The 15,919-nt window shown below is 39.4% G+C and overlaps 2 protein-coding genes across 2 annotated transcripts; both read left to right on the forward strand.

The window, feature by feature from the left end:
* The first annotated feature begins 177 nt into the window (after positions 1-177).
* On the forward strand, positions 178-2,447 carry LOC135631399 (putative H/ACA ribonucleoprotein complex subunit 1-like protein 1). The gene is made up of 4 exons (XM_065139048.1): positions 178-404; positions 498-646; positions 727-842; positions 2,001-2,447. The coding sequence occupies exons 1-4, from the start codon at positions 239-241 to the stop codon at positions 2,161-2,163; spliced, it is 594 nt and encodes a 197-aa protein (XP_064995120.1). The 5' UTR covers positions 178-238; the 3' UTR covers positions 2,164-2,447.
* A 1,042-nt stretch (positions 2,448-3,489) lies between these two features.
* Positions 3,490-15,120, forward strand: LOC103975994 (serine/threonine-protein kinase EDR1). The gene is made up of 13 exons (XM_009391157.3): positions 3,490-3,944; positions 4,274-4,696; positions 5,488-5,588; positions 6,570-7,828; positions 8,142-8,182; positions 9,578-9,646; positions 9,756-9,856; positions 11,613-11,691; positions 11,772-11,870; positions 12,333-12,401; positions 12,718-12,767; positions 14,095-14,271; positions 14,625-15,120. The coding sequence occupies exons 1-13, from the start codon at positions 3,552-3,554 to the stop codon at positions 14,758-14,760; spliced, it is 2,997 nt and encodes a 998-aa protein (XP_009389432.2). The 5' UTR covers positions 3,490-3,551; the 3' UTR covers positions 14,761-15,120.
* Positions 15,121-15,919: the final 799 nt, after the last annotated feature.

Raw genomic sequence — 15,919 nt, forward strand, 5'->3', positions numbered from 1 at the left:
AATCCACTCCACTACTAGTCCTCGAACCCAATAAGGCCTTTATCGCTCAAATGACGGAAACACCCTTATGACACATGGCTAGTGTTAAGAATGAGAGAGGTCAGTTTGGTCTCTCAAAGGTATTTCTTAAACCCTAAGCGCTTTAAACCTAGAGCCCGAACTCGATACACCTAAATCCCGACGGCGGAAGAGAGGAGATCTCCACCCAGTTTGTAGGCGGCGGACATCGGCGACGAGCATGCGGCCTCCGAGGGGTGGTGGAGGGGGTTTCAGAGGCCGTGATGGGGGTTTCAGGGGCCGCGATGGGGGTCGTGGCGGTGGCAGAGGTGGGCGGTTCGGCGGGCGCGGCGGCGGCAGGGGCCGTGGAGGTGGCTATGACGAAGGCCCTCCCGCGGAAGTCGTAGGTGCATATATCAACCTCTTAATCCTCAGTTTTCTTGTGGAATAGACTTGATTATTCCGAAATGCTGTGACGATCGACGTGTATTTTTGTGTAGAGATTTCTAGTTTCCTCCACGCTTGTGAAGGAGACGCCGTCACGAAGCTCACCAACGAGAAGATACCTTACTTCAATGCCCCAATATATTTGCAGAACAAAACTCAGATCGGAAAGGTGGATGAGATCTTTGGGCCCATAAATGAAGCGGTAACTCATTTCTCTTCTGAGTACTCCACGCATTTTCAGTTTGATCGTGGCTTTATCATGTCTTTTGTACGCTCCTTCAGTATTTCTCGATCAAGATGCTGGAAGGGATAATTGCAACTTCGTATTCACTCGGTGACAAGTTCTACATCGACCCCGCAAAGCTATTGCCATTGACACGATTTCTCCCCAGGCCAAAGTATAACAAATTCCAACTTTTTCGTTGATTATTTACTGACCGTCTTCGTATCTTCTCAGCATGTTGATGCGTGTTGCTTTATTATGGGTCTATTGTAGCATGTTCATATGCTCTTTATTTTCCTAGTTATGTGATTGGCATTCTTTTGACATTGGCGTAGTTTGGTGCATTTGTTTGATATTCTTTGATCTTGCTGTTGTCTTTACATATCTTCTCTTTCACGAAAAAATCGAGACAGTTGCTTGAAATGAGTTGTAGGACAATGTTCATCAACTTATCTTGACATATTTAGATACAATGCGGATGCTTTGTAGATGTGATGTTCACTCAGGGTTGTCGAACGAGTTCCCTCTTTGAGAAAAGAGAGGTGCAAGTAGTTTGGTGAAAGGACAAAGTGAGGACTCAAAGAATGTTATTTCCTTTGCGAAATATATGCTGACAAACTCCTTTGTGCCATATCTGTTTGGTTTTTTATTAGAATTCATAAAATTCATGTTGGAAGATTGTTTTGACTAGTTTGCTTTTGGATTTGCCATGAAGATCCAAAACAAGCCAGCTCCATTGGGGTAGCTTCCTTTGCAATTTGACATCGTCGGTGACAGTCACCATCTCATTTAGGGGGAATTTGATTTTTTGTTGTGACTATAGCTCATCAGTAGCATGATTTTCCTATTCTGAATATGGATGGTGTTCTTATCGGCTTTTGCTTTGTTTTTTCCATATGCATACTAGTATCATGTCCTCGGGAATTGCTGGAAGCTTTGTTTGAAACTAAGTGGTTTTATGCAAACAATAACTCCATTGGTATTGCTCGCACTAACTCTGTCCTAAACTGGCTTGGCTATTTAGGCTTAACACCAATGTTTTTTCACAATCCGTACGTTTACCACACACGTATTATTATTATCTTATGATTCCCGGTTAAGATTTAGACATGGTTGCCACCTTTTCTCCCGTCTTTTCTGTTGACTGAAACTTGAGGTGCAACTTTATTGATAGATAGATACCAAAGGGCAAATATTGATTTCTGCTGCTTGCTATGTCTGAAGTATGTGGGTCTTAAATCAACAACTCTTAGGTCTTCATCCTAGGTTGAAATAATTTTCAAATATATTTTTTGTTCTAAAAGGTTTGTTTGTGTTGGATTTCCTGTTGCAGGGGACAAGAAGCAACTAGAGGTGGACGTGGTGGCGGCAGAGGAGGGGGTCGTGGAGGAGGGCGCGGCGGAGGCTTCCGTGGAAGAGGTGGTCCTAGGGGCGGTAGAGGCGGGCCTCCAAGAGGAGGCGGGCGTGGTGGTTTTAGAGGCCGTGGTAGGTTTTAGGGCAAAATGCTTGCAAGCATTGCAGCAATCTTAGAGCAAAATCACTCTGCCCCTATTCAGTTAACATCCTTTCTTCCTGCCCATGCTCAAATGCAAGTTTCACAATTCTACTGGAACAACATGGAATAGCTCCAGGATTTGGCTTTTCCCAAAAAAAAAACAAAAAACAAAAAAACTGCACCAACTTTGATATGCTTTCATTAGCAATATTTTCCTGAGTAACTTTATGTTGTATCCTCCTAATTTCCTCGATTTTATTAAGATTTCATGTGATGGTTGGATCAGCCATAAGGCATGCCTTTTTGTAAAGCATGCCGAAACTTCCCCTGGGATCCTGCAACTTGCATTTGTTTTTACTGTCGTTTCTGGATGATGCAAGTATGATGGAGTCTTAGGTGGACTCAAGTAATCATCGATTAGTTATATTTCTCGTATTCAAAGTTGTTACATAATACAATCGTGATGTTGGTCCGAATGAACCAAATGAATACATACAAATCCCAATTCCCTTGAGCAATGAGTTGGTCGAGTCAGCTAAATTCCTAAGTCGACAAGATCTTAAAATTGGATTGATGGGCCCTTAAAAACTCGACCCTCCAAGAAATTGGCACATGTTTCTTGAACTGGCCAGCACATGGTTTTCTTTAGTAAAAGGCGACGATAAGGTCATGAGGCTTCTACCGGTACGGGGATAACTTGGTACGTATGATCTTGATGATAATTTTTCTTTTTAGTAATTAATAATACTATGTGTTCTTATCCAACCACGCGGTCTCCTAAAAACCGCGTATTCCTACCAAAACTCGGACCGATCAACCGTCATATAAAAGGTTTCTTGGACTGGCTGAGTCATCCCTCAAATTTCTTAGGATGTGGACATCACCCGGACAGTTTTTGGGGCGTCGTTCTAAATACTAGTATTCTGAACCCAATTAATTATCAAGGCTACGTCGCCCCTCAAAATCCACTCGTGCGAACAGTCTCCACCGACGATCCCATAGCTTCCTGTACTATCAGCAGTGGCCAATGGAACCCGCAAATATTCTGCCGTTCGAGTGCATACAGCTGAGTTGTGTGACCGACTCGTCGAGCGCGGGCCGAGTTACGCGATGAAATGGTGCCACTACCTGCGGTTGGATGGATGACGAGGGACAAACCGAATGCGATCGTATGGGACGTTTTGCCCTCCCGCGTAGCTCGCACGCGTGATTATGCACGTGTAAATCACGTGATTGCTAGTGGTAACTTGTGTAATTTACGCCAAGTATGGGCCGTTTGAGTTAACGCGGACACTCGGTTCGGTCTATAACATCGGAGCGAATACTTCTTCCCCTGTCCTGCCGTCGTCGCGAAGAAAGTGGTTATCCGCCTAAACGTCGGCACGCCCGATGAAGCACATATTTAAGATCAAGCGGCACCCTCACCGATCCAACGAGATTCCCGCCCCGGCCGCCGCCGCAGCGTCGTCGTCGGCGCCGTCCACCTCCACCGTCTCCCCCTCATGCGCCTCTGACCACCGGGCCGCGGCGTCGCTGACGCCGCCCTCCCCGTCCGAGCCACCGCGGTCGGCCGCCGCTGCAGATGATCGGCAGGACTACTTATCGTCGGAGGAGGAGTTCCAGATGCAGCTCGCTCTCGCGATCAGCGCTTCCAATTCGGAGTTCAGGGGCGATCTAGATGGCGATCAGATCCGTGCGGCGACGCTGTTGAGCCTGGGGAGGGACCGCATCGAGCAAGGGAGGGAGGAGGGGACGGCAGAGTCTCTGTCACGGCGATATTGGGTGAGCTGTGTTGGTCTCGGTTTGATCTTAGTTTAGGGTTGGATTTGGGGTTTTAATAGTTAAAATAGTGGGAGTTGATTAGATAAGGAATAAAATTAACTCTAGGTTTTCTTAATGAAATTAGGGTTTATAATTCTATTTATAGTAAATATCACGCTCTGTATTGCTTACATGCATGACAATTCCTGATGTCAAATCTATGCAATTTACGGTGGCTATTTCTCTTATGGCAAGGGCGAGGGGGACTCCCTAGCTTATAGGATTCCTTTAATTTCTTCTTCTCTGTTGGTTTGGTTTCAAGACGCTGTTCTAACACGTGCTGCATCCAGGACTATAATGTACTTGACTATGGTGAGAAAGTTGTGGATGGATTCTATGACATTTTTGGGCCCTTGGGAAATTCTGCGAATCATGGAAGAATGCCATCACTACATGAACTCCAAACAAGGATTGGGGATCTAGGTTTTGAAGTTATTGTAGTCAACCGTGCGATTGACCCTGCACTAGTAGAGTTGGAACAAGTTGCACAGTGCATTTTGTTAGGCTGCCCTACTGCAGAAATTGGGCTGCTGGTGCAAAGAATCTCTGAGCTGGTTATGGAACACATGGGTGGTCCTGTAAGGGATGCAAACGACATGCTAACAAAGTGGATGGAGAAAAGCACCGAGTTACGAGCCACACAACAGACAAGTTTGTTACCAATTGGTTGCATAAGAATAGGGTTATCTCGGCACCGTGCTCTACTGTTCAAGGTTAGTTTTTCTGTTCTTTTGGGATACATTGCCATGATTTACTTTGTAGCAGCTTCAGGAATTAATGTGCGATTATATGCAAATCACCTTTTCATTGGTGGTCTTTGAAGAGTGGTATCAGATTAGCCATACATGTATGTAACTGTTTTATATTGTAACTGGGTGCATTTTCATTATTATGGATTAAGGTAAGAGAAAAGAGTGGACTGCTACATATTGCCGTGTAATTTGTATGCCTAACAAGTTGCTGGCATTATTTTTCTATAACCCTATTAAGGTCATTTAGTATGCATCATTTAAATATCTACTGAAATTTGAATGGTATGAGCATTGCATATGCCGTATCATTATTGCATGGAGCTGAAATTTAGCTCAGTAAAAAGTTTATCTGAAGATTCCTTAATGAGCACCTGTAGATTTTTGTTGGGATCCTAAAGTTGTATGTCATGCAGTATAGATGCATCATGTAGCAAAAAAAAAAAGGAAAAATGTCATGCTTTCAACTTTCTAGGTAAAGAGCAAACTATATTTTGTTGTTAAATAACTATTCCTGTAAAACTATTATGTGGACAAAAAAACAATCATCATGTGATGAACTTGTCAATAAGTGGACTCTTTTTTGTTTCTATTGTGCTCGATGGATCTGTATGTCCATGATTATCTCAACATACACGAGATTTATTAGTAAGGGACAACATGTAAATAGAGTTCCCTTTTCGCTTTTACATATTTTAGTAACATTGATTTTTTGGTTCTCAATCCTACATGGTCTCCTTGACATGATAATGCAGGTTCTTGCGGATAATGTTGGCATTCCTTGCAGGCTGGTTAAAGGAAGTCACTACACTGGAGTGGATGATGATGCTGTCAACATAATAAAGTTGGCTGAAAGGTTTGTACTTATGCTATTCTACCACTCTTGAGCACTTCATTGATGTTCCTTTTATTAAGTAACATTTCCTTATTGACAAGGTTGACGCCAATATTGCCTATAACTATATTTCTCATACTTTGAGAACTAGATGGGTATTTATTTGAAGAACAAAGCTCTGAGGTGTATGCATCCCGTTTGTATTTTAGCCTGGAAACTTATTTCTGACCTATATTTTGATTTGGTTTTATGTCTGGGTCCTGGCAAAACATTTCTCTATTTGGGAATCTTCTTTTTAGTGTTCATGGCTGCTTCATGTACACTGCATAACCATGTTAATACTGCTAGCATTCTTGTTAACATTTATAAATTATAACCTCATCCTATGAGAGTGAACTGTGCCTTTGTTGACATAACATTTTCTTATCCTTATAATCAGAGGTGATAAATAGTCAGATAGACCAAATGAAGAAGGGGCTGCAATGTTAACTTGAGTTCTGTTTGGGCCAATTATTTTAAATATTTTTTAAACCCCAGAAGTCCTTTTCTTGGTTTCATTTCAAACATAATCTGCAAGCTGAAAAATGCATCATGATAGTATTATTTGGTTTCCATTTTGTTACATTGGAGAACTTCTCTAATGATGAGATTTTTGTTGTCCTTGATCACATGGAAAGTATCCTCTTTTTTGCTGGCTTCCATTTCAGAAATTCCTAATCAGCCGAGTTTGTGATGTTTTAGACAACAGCTACCATATTGCAACATGAGGATCTTCTTTTCCCCTCATCAATTCATGCCCTGATATATTAGGGATCTAAGACTAAATTCGTGTTTTTTTATTGAGTATCATAAATTTATGTTGTAATTTTGAAATGAACAATTGGAACATGACTGCTACTTGTAGTCTTTAACATTTTGCTACTGTCATTTCTGTATCAATCATTAATTTGATATTATGTTGCAGTGCTAATTATAATGCTAATATCTATTGTTCTGTTTTAGAGAATTCTTGGTTGATCTTATGGCTGCTCCGGGCACCTTAATCCCTGCAGATGTACTAAGTTTAAAAGACACTTCTTCCAATCCTAAAGTAAGCAAGAATATGAGCCCTTCAACCAGCAAACCAGAGGAAGATCATTTCAAGGATGAATTATTAGGTGGTGAACATAAAGGTGGTAATGAAGTTCCATTCTTAGATGAAAGTACGGCCCTAGATAAAAGATTAAGATATGAAAAATCAATTGTGATGCCTTCAGTTCAAAGTGATTGTAATGGTGAATCCTCTACAACTAGTGGAGCTCTTTCTGGGGGAAATATGAGTTTGTGTATGCAAGACCAACCTGATCAGTTTACATCTTTGACCAGTGCAACCTGCTCAAAGCAGAAAGGGATTGTTGGTGCTGCTGTGGATGGTGATAATACCGGGAAAAGAAAGGTCAATATGGCATTGAATCCACAAAATGCTGTAGATTCAACAAATCTCTTTGCTGAACTGAACCCTTTCAGGGTAACTGGAGTTGGAGAAAGTTCTCCACATTCCAAAGCTACTGATAGTACAAATGGTGGATACCAGAGGCGAAGTGAAAAAGTTGCTTTAGGTCCTGGAAGATCCCAAGTTCCATTGATTTGGAAAGGACAATCTGCATGCAATGAAACTCGTAACACAAAACAGAATAATATTGTGGAATTGTCAGTTCCGCGGAGGAATCATGTACTGAATGCATCATCTTCTAAAATTCCTGGGCCAGCTGCAAAAGTATATTCCGGTGGTTCAACTAATGTTGCTGGCTCTTCCATCAGTTCAAACTCTGTTGGGGTAATAAGTTCTGCAAATCAAACCAGTGGCACTTCTCTAAGCATCGGCTATTCTTTCTCAGAATGTGTTGAATCAGGTAATGCTCCCGAAAAAAACCGGAATCATGAATTGGATAGTCGCCATTTTGATCTGCCAGCAGATAAATCACTTGTCTCAGTTCTATCATCTGGAGAAAAGTATTTAATGGATGACCGTACACGTGGAGTAGTTTCAAAAATGAGCCAACCACATGAACTGAGTGGGCACATGAAAAATATTAACGAGAAACATGATCCGAAAAAGTGCTCTCATGATAGATTTCTGGGAACAAGTGTAAGCTCAGTTGATCAAGAATCTTCGAGTTCTTCCCAAGCCAGGCCAAGTCAGCTCGACCCAATGCTAGATGACGTGGCGGAGTGGGAAATCCCATGGGAAGATATAATAATTGGAGAGAGGATTGGATTAGGTACTTGCTTAAGATTTAACTTAACCTGTTCTCAAATCAGATTCTTATTTTTTTTTTTCAATGGAAAACTTCTATCTTCCGCAGGTGGGCTAGCAATCTATATTTTGAATATTTCATGATCTTTTTCTGTCAGATTTGTCCCTTCCATGGAAATTATGATATAATCTATCTTGCGTTTCTTTCTTCACTTGTTTCATTGTTATCTGACTCTTACTCTTCATGATATGTTTTCACATATTTATGGCACTTCTTTACTTAGTTCATATTGAATAAATTGACAACTTGTGACTTCAGTTTTTTTCCTCTTGAGTAGGATCATACGGAGAAGTGTATCGTGCAGATTGGAATGGCACGGTGAGTTGCTTCCTATGGCATATTGATATTCTAATTTCCACAAATAGCCAATGCCCAAAGTGGGTAAAAACTTGGGGGCATTCTAAGGTCCAATTATATTTTGTTTCGTCTGGGAAATGAGAAAATTCATCTTGTTTGATCAGTTTGTTTAACTTTGGTTTATGATTTGTCATCAAGTTTGTTATTCTAACTTGACCTCTTCTTACTAAGTTTGTTTAGACTAGTTTTCTGAGAAGAGCAATTCCTAGTTCTAAGATACTCCTCGTGAGTATTGGCTTTATTCCAATGATTCGTTATGGTGGCTAACCTGGAACTTTATATAGTGATTGTAATATACACATTATTTTGATGCAATTGAACATAGACTTAAATAAATGTGGAGAAAGCAACTTGATCCATAAGAATTGCAGGGAAACATCATAGTTGACATACATTGGTGTCTTCATAATATACATATACTTGGTCACCTTATCTGAGCATCTTTCATTGACTGATAAATGGGCAGAATATAACCACTTAGACATGCTGTAGATTTGTGCTTTTAGGAGTTTTTCATTTATGATGTTTCCGTCGATTCTGTGATTATTCTTTGGCTTGTGCAATATAGTCCTTGTTACTGTGTCTGGTTTAGGTGACAAAATTTCATGTCGAATATGGTCGATGAACATCATTTATATGGTTCTGAAGTAATCTGGGCCCTGGTAATACTAGGCTGGTTGTACGTGAAATCTTGTTATACTCATATTGCTTCTAGGAAGGGAAAAGGGGTCTAGTCATGAAGGACAAAATGAGACTTTTTAATATAAATGTTTCCTATCTCAAACAACACAAATAATTTCAATCTTTGGTGGACTTAAAAGTACCAGCCCATGCTCTTTTACCATGTAATTTGGTGAATATATAGCTCTGATAAAAAATGGGGACACCAACTTCTTGTCATTTGGGACCTTGATGAGTTTGGTTCACTGTCACCTTCTCACCAATGGACTCTGGTAGCAACTTTTTTTCATAAATGCAATTACATTTCAAGCAGGAAGGACTCATCTAGCAATGGTCGGTTCCCATTTCCTTTGAAGAGCAAGCATCCTGAGTGGGTTTCTTGCTCACAGATTAAGTTGGTAAGTTTAAGCCTTTAAGAGATAGATAGGGACAGAGAAGTTTCAAAGAGACTGATACCATATAGCATGCTGTCATTGACAAAGATCTAGTGTAGATTTTTTATAGGGACATGAACACAATGGCTTAAGTCATGCTTATAGACATGCATCCTTTGCCGGTTTTATGTTATATCTAGATGTACACACTCCAAGCATATGAATAAAAACAAACACGTAACTTAGATCATTGAGATTCTTATATTCATATTAACATTCATGTGGTTGTTTTCTAATACAGGAAGTAGCTGTGAAGAAGTTCCTAGACCAGGACTTTTATGGGGATGCTCTGGATGAATTCCGAAGTGAAGTATGTGAATATTTCAATACCTCATTGTTTTTCATGCATGCTTGCTTGCTGAACTTTGAACCTGAAATAACAATAGATGCTTCTACTAATTTAATTATTTGTCATCTAGGTACAAATAATGCGGAGGTTGCGTCATCCAAATGTTGTTCTTTTCATGGGTGCTGTAACTCGTCCCCCTAACCTATCTATTGTTTCAGAGTTTCTTCCAAGGTGATATACAGGTCCTTTCTTTATATGCATAGGACAGGAGTTTGGCCTGAGTTAAAATGTTTGTCTTTATATGCTAAATTGTTTTATTGAGCAAGGAATTTCACTATTGATATTTAATTAGTCTTAAATCTTTCATTTTTTTTCTTAATGGAAAATGCTAAGTCGATGTCACACTCCGTCTGTTGTAACAATCTTTGTCTGTTTATGTGTATATACCTTAAAAATACAAATGTGCTTCATGTTAGATAATATCTGACATCAGTTAGATACATGTTCATACACTACATAGAGAAGGAAGGGTGATGATACTGAATAGTAGAGGGATTATCTTTTTAATCGGATGGGCCTCATCCTATGCATATCAACTGCTATACATAGCAGAACTATACATGTTTCTTTTCCTGTGCATATACATTGTCTACATATGTCGACTGAAAGCATTTTACAAGACGTGGTAATTGTATTGTGTTTCTACTCCTGCAAATGGATTATTTAGTTGCTACTTATGTTATACTTAGTCTTCAACTTTGGTAAGATGCTTGTCATTTCAATTGGTTTTGCTAAGTTTGCCATGTCCCTGCACTAGTGCAATTTGGCCTTTGATATTGTTTTTTGTTCATACCTATGTTATCACATATTTATTGATGTTAGTCTCAGTGTGGTGGATATTCATTGGAAACCGAATATTTTCACTTATTATTTAGGACTCCATGGCTATGCTGCTTTTTATCATGTGGCTTTTGTTCATTTGCTAATGGTCCCATTGATTGAAGTCTTATCAGCTAGGGGTGTGTGGTGCCATGGTGCAGAAAAACAAATAATTTTGTTTAGTGATTTCATTTTGGCACAGCATGGTTTTAAATTTTGTTGGCACACTGTGTGCCCACAACCAAAGCAGTCATACCTGAACTCAAACGGACCTTGCAAGCTTAGGATGGCTGACTAAGGCCAGTTGTGAGTTGTTTTTTGGAAATAAATTATATAGAATTGAACCCTAGTATGAAGGAAAAATATGCTTGATTTGAACCTGACTTGACCTGCCAACAACTCAAAATTTCATAACTTGGAACCTACAGACATTCCCATGGGTCATCTCAAATGGGTTGTGTTCTAGTAGGATTGGCTTGAGAGCAACTTTGCTACCTCTACCTTAGTTATGGTGTCTTGATATATATGGGGTCTGTGCCATTCGGTACAAGTCAACATTGCCTATAAGTGAGTGTTAGCAGACCATAAAACACTTTGTCTGTACAACACGGTCAAAGTTCTCTGAAACTCAGAATTGTGTACTTCTTAGCTCTTTTCTTAAACATTGTCATGTGCAACTTGTACTACTGAAATTTGCCTTTTTGATCACTTGGGATGTTCTTATTCTTTGCATCAAAGAAAACAATGTTAAAAATGTCTTGTTATACTTATGGAGGCACATCGCTGCCTTGCTTAGTGATCAGTAAGCAAGAGAGATAGGAGGAAGCAATTTTCTAGATGAGGAATTTTTTGAAAACTTATACTGTCCATAGATTTGCTTTATGCTTGGCCTTTTATGTTGTATTTTCTAGGCACAACCATCATTCTTCTAATTGGTTTCTAAGAATATTTGTTTCTGAAAAAACAAATGCTTGCTTGTAAGTAACTCGTTTTTCTCTTAAATGCTAATTTATTAGCCTTACTTTAGATTTATTCTTTCATATTTTTCAAGTTAATGTTTTTTTTTTGTTCAAACAATTTTTATACTTGTTTGGAACGGAAATTTCAGAGGAAGCTTGTACAGAATTCTTCATCGTCCTCATTGTCAAATTGACGAGAAGCGCAGGATAAAAATGGCCCTTGATGTGGTATGACTGCTGAATAGTTGCATCTCAAGCTTCTTGATTGCTTATATTATGTAGTTTTTTATAATAATTTTGTTTCATAGGCCAAGGGAATGAATTGCTTGCACACCAGTGTGCCTACCATCGTGCATCGGGATCTTAAATCACCTAACTTATTGGTCGACAAGAATTGGACTGTAAAGGTATGTAATGGTGTTAAACCTTATCCCGTTTGTTTCTTTTCCACTGATCTATGTTGCCTTATTTTTCATTAGTTAAATAGCTGAAATGTCCCACTAAAAAAATTATTCAAAAGTTAACAATGATAAGGCATAGTGCTGTACAATTTCTTTGTCAACAAAATATTCATGATTAACTTGGTTGACACAAACTCTGATGGTATTGTCCGTTCCAGCTCCTTCTTTAATTTCGTGATATTGCTTATTACATTTTTTTCTCTTTTAGCAGTATACCGTACTGCTAGATATCAGTTAAACTGGAGATGGAATTCTAAATAACATGGACAAATAAGCTCCTTTAAATTACAATGGAGTTTTAAATACCATGCCTAGATGAGTGCCTTTCTCACGTGAAATTTAATTCTTGTAGAAATTAGTTGACCATTATGCCATCAAATTACAGTTTTTTCAATCCCGCACTTTCAGGTTTGTGATTTTGGCTTGTCACGCTTGAAGCATAGTACATTTCTATCATCAAAATCCACAGCTGGGACGGTAAGAATTATTACTTTTGTTGCTTATGACTTTTGAAGCTAATGTTGAAATGAATATTTCTAATAATATTTATTGTTAATAGAATGGTGTAACATGAATGTGCATAAGCAAATTGTCATAAATATACTGCATACCACATATCTCTCTGTGAATTAGATGAGACATACCTGTGACTCACAGCAGGTGGATCTCATGAGAGAGGCAAGTAGTTAAGGGAGGCAATTGCAGATGCCTCTTAATCATGACAAAACAATTAATTAACTGTCGCTATTATTCTCTGTTTTCTTATTAACTCTTTTTTTCTTTGATCTGATAGCCTGAGTGGATGGCACCAGAGGTGTTGCGCAATGAAAAATCCAATGAAAAGTGAGTTTCCTGATTAATGCCATCAATAGATACAAGATATTTCACAACTTTAGTGGATAATTTTATCACAGATTCTTCAGGAAGCATTCTGTAATTTATGTTGCTTTCCTAGATCTTGCGCCATGACTCAGTCATCAATTGTTTCTGAATTTCCAGTTCATTGCAAATCCACATACAGATAAAATACAGCTGCATAGTTTAAAATTTAGCCATATGATTCTGTTCTTAATTTTGAGCAGTAGGATTATGCAAATTTAGACACTTGGTTTGTTTCGTATTATCTTCGGTCTAGATGCAAGCTCTACCAAGGAGGTTGTATGAAGCCTATATAAAAAGGTAGCTCAAATCAACGACAATGCAATATATGTGTTTCTGATGATAAGTGGTGGGGTCAAACAAATTTGTAATCCATCTTGTTAGATTTTGTATATATTCCCAATAAAAGACCATTTGAATCCAGGTAAGTAGAATTATGATCTTGAACTCTTTATTTTCATTCCTATGTTGACTGAGGTGACATCTATAGTGTGGACCAATAAATAAGATCAGACCTGTTTACCCTTGCATGAATGGCAAATAAAATTTTTTTGTATCTGCAGCTTATTCTTGTATAACATATTTCAAATGTCAGGGTAGGGGATGACGATGTAAAATCTTGACAGCCTATCTAGTCGCTTGGCATATGAAGTTTTTTAACTTTAAATAGGTGGTGAGGGTGCCTGCAGTCTGTTGGAGTATATGTTTACATGGCATTGACATGGTGGACTATTGGTGATTACAAGATCTATCTCTATGTTGTTTTAGCTTATGAGTTTTGGGGGCACCATTCTTTCTGGTGGTAGTTCTGAACCATCGGCTGCAAATAGAATATTCTCCTTTTTTCTCATATCGAAGTTTTCCAGCATAAATGAAATGACAAGTAGTATGTGCCTAATGTATCTGGAAGTTGAAAACTTTAGTTCTTAACAAACTTCATTAAATATGTGAATAATGATGGAGTCAGCAATAAATCTAAATTCCATCTATTTGGCGGATGCACGAGTTCTTTTTAACCAGCAAAAGGTCTATTGAAGTAGTCGTACTATGAGTTGTCCAAATCGCTTATTGTTTAAGGCTTCCAATTCCTTTCACCACTGGTGTGAACTGACTCAACTCATCCAACTGATGCATTTAGCTCTTTTATGGATGTAATGATAGGCCAAGGTATTTTGGTACTAAATCTAATTCTATCTTAGTTTTGGTGTAGCAGATATATGGTACAGAATGGTTCTTGCATTCATTTTCCAACCATTCACCTCTTTCATGTAATCGATGTGGAATTTTGCAGATGTGATGTCTATAGTTTTGGAGTAATCCTGTGGGAACTTGCGACGCTGCGGATGCCATGGAGCGGAATGAACCCAATGCAAGTGGTTGGAGCTGTTGGATTCCAGGACCGACGGCTTGACGTCCCAAAAGAAGTTGATCCCTTGGTTGCAAGGATCATTTGGGAATGCTGGCAAACGTAAGCTCCAAACCTGAAATTCCTATTTGAACCTTCTATTTTTATATGCAACAACCGACTTCCTTGACGAATATTTGAATGGTTCGTCACGTCAAATTTAAGGCGTTCCTTTAGATTACCACCTGTAGCCCTGAACTATATTTTTCAGAGTAGGTTAGATTGATCCTATTCTATGATGCATCTATGGTGCCTTGTAATGCAATGCAGAGTTCTAACTGTCTCATTTAGCTTAACTGCTCCTAATACTCTGGTCCAGTGGTTTAGTTTCTCTTACAAAGGAATTCAAGCCTCTTGTTCTAATTAGTTTAGCCACATATATTCCTAACTCTGGTTTGAATGGTTTCTCTTACCAGGGATCCAAGCCTGCGGCCCTCGTTTGCACAACTGACAACTGCTCTGAGGTCCCTACAGCGGCTTGTCATTCCATCACATCAGGAGACACAAAGCCCTCCCATGCCACAAGAGATATCAGTGAACCTGACGCCTTGATCACTAAGCATACTAGGTGACTTTCATGGGTTGGCTCTGGCCATAGTCGACTCTCCTTGTGGCTCTCTTGCTGCCGTTGCAAAAAAAATTTTCCGTGGCAGTCTGTACAGTGAAGTCAAAAGCCTTGTGTTATGTATAGAAAGAAAATTGCAACCTGTTCTTTGTTAACTGTGTTTGCAAGCCGAAACCGGCCATCTTTTATGGATAACACCCCTGTATGAGGGTGAACAGTGCATAGTTTTACTTGATGGGGTGTATGAGGGTGAACAATGCATAGTTTTACTTGATGGACTGTAATTGTATCTGTACTCTCTTTTATCATAAATCTGTTGCATAATGTGCAAACTATAAACTTTCTTACATTGCTTTTATTTTTCTTGGAGTTAGACTAGAATAGAACCATCAGGCATAGAAAGTCTGATCCATCCCGCATATACGATCAATTTGCTACAGCCTGCAATATGCAACATAAGCTTTCACAGATCATAATGACACAAAAAGAGCAGCGACCGTGAACAACTATGGTGCTTGAATCAGCAACAATGTCTGTCATTAACTGCACAGCTAATCGAAGTCGAAGTCTGGCATTGACATGCCTGGCTATGGTCCATGGGGATAAGACCTTGCACATTGTCCAGGCATGTAGCATCACAATACCGAAAGAGACATCCATTTTGGCGGTGAACGTGCGTGTGCCAACAAATCGTTTAGGTCAAAACATGCAATAATTGAAGGAGGTGGACCGATGGGCTGCTCTCTTCTGTCATGTTCAATACGGTGATGATGAGAGCTGCCGTCAACCTAACCTCCATAACAACAACATACTGTGTATCAAGCGAAAGACCTGCATCAGTCCCCCAAAAGCGATATGATCGAAGAGGATAAAGTTGAAAAGAGTTTCATGCAGTCGTTTGAACACCGACTCGAAGGAGAGGGAGGGGATTCTGACGAGGGTGATCTTGTCAGTCACTACATGATGCATTTCAGGGGCAACGGTACCACACAAGTGTGTATGACTTTTCTTAGAGAGAGTTGGTGTGATACCGGTAAGGACGAAGGGGCGTGGTTGGATCCACCAAAACTAATGATAGATAGAGCCCATACAGCTAGTAGTGGCTCTATCGTGAGGAAATGGGCACTCTCTGCCTTTACCAAATTC

Source organism: Musa acuminata, chromosome BXJ3-2 (assembly GCF_036884655.1).
Source record: "Musa acuminata AAA Group cultivar baxijiao chromosome BXJ3-2, Cavendish_Baxijiao_AAA, whole genome shotgun sequence".
In the NCBI taxonomy this organism is placed as follows: Eukaryota; Viridiplantae; Streptophyta; class Magnoliopsida; order Zingiberales; family Musaceae; genus Musa; species Musa acuminata.

What these genes read in the sequence shown, in the direction of transcription:
- LOC135631399 (XM_065139048.1), top strand. Translation starts at nt 239, where the DNA reads ATGCGGCCTCCGAGGGGTGGTGGAGGGGGTTTCAGAGGCCGTGATGGG. An exon ending in TTGGGCCCATAAATGAAGCG is followed by an intron (nt 647 to 726) that starts GTAACTCATTTC and finishes ACGCTCCTTCAG; the next exon opens with TATTTCTCGATCAAGATGCT. An exon ending in CGATTTCTCCCCAGGCCAAA is followed by an intron (nt 843 to 2,000) that starts GTATAACAAATT and finishes TTCCTGTTGCAG; the next exon opens with GGGACAAGAAGCAACTAGAG.
- LOC103975994 (XM_009391157.3), top strand. Translation starts at nt 3,552, where the DNA reads ATGAAGCACATATTTAAGATCAAGCGGCACCCTCACCGATCCAACGAG. An exon ending in TGGAGAGAGGATTGGATTAG is followed by an intron (nt 7,829 to 8,141) that starts GTACTTGCTTAA and finishes CCTCTTGAGTAG; the next exon opens with GATCATACGGAGAAGTGTAT. An exon ending in CAAAATCCACAGCTGGGACG is followed by an intron (nt 12,402 to 12,717) that starts GTAAGAATTATT and finishes TTGATCTGATAG; the next exon opens with CCTGAGTGGATGGCACCAGA.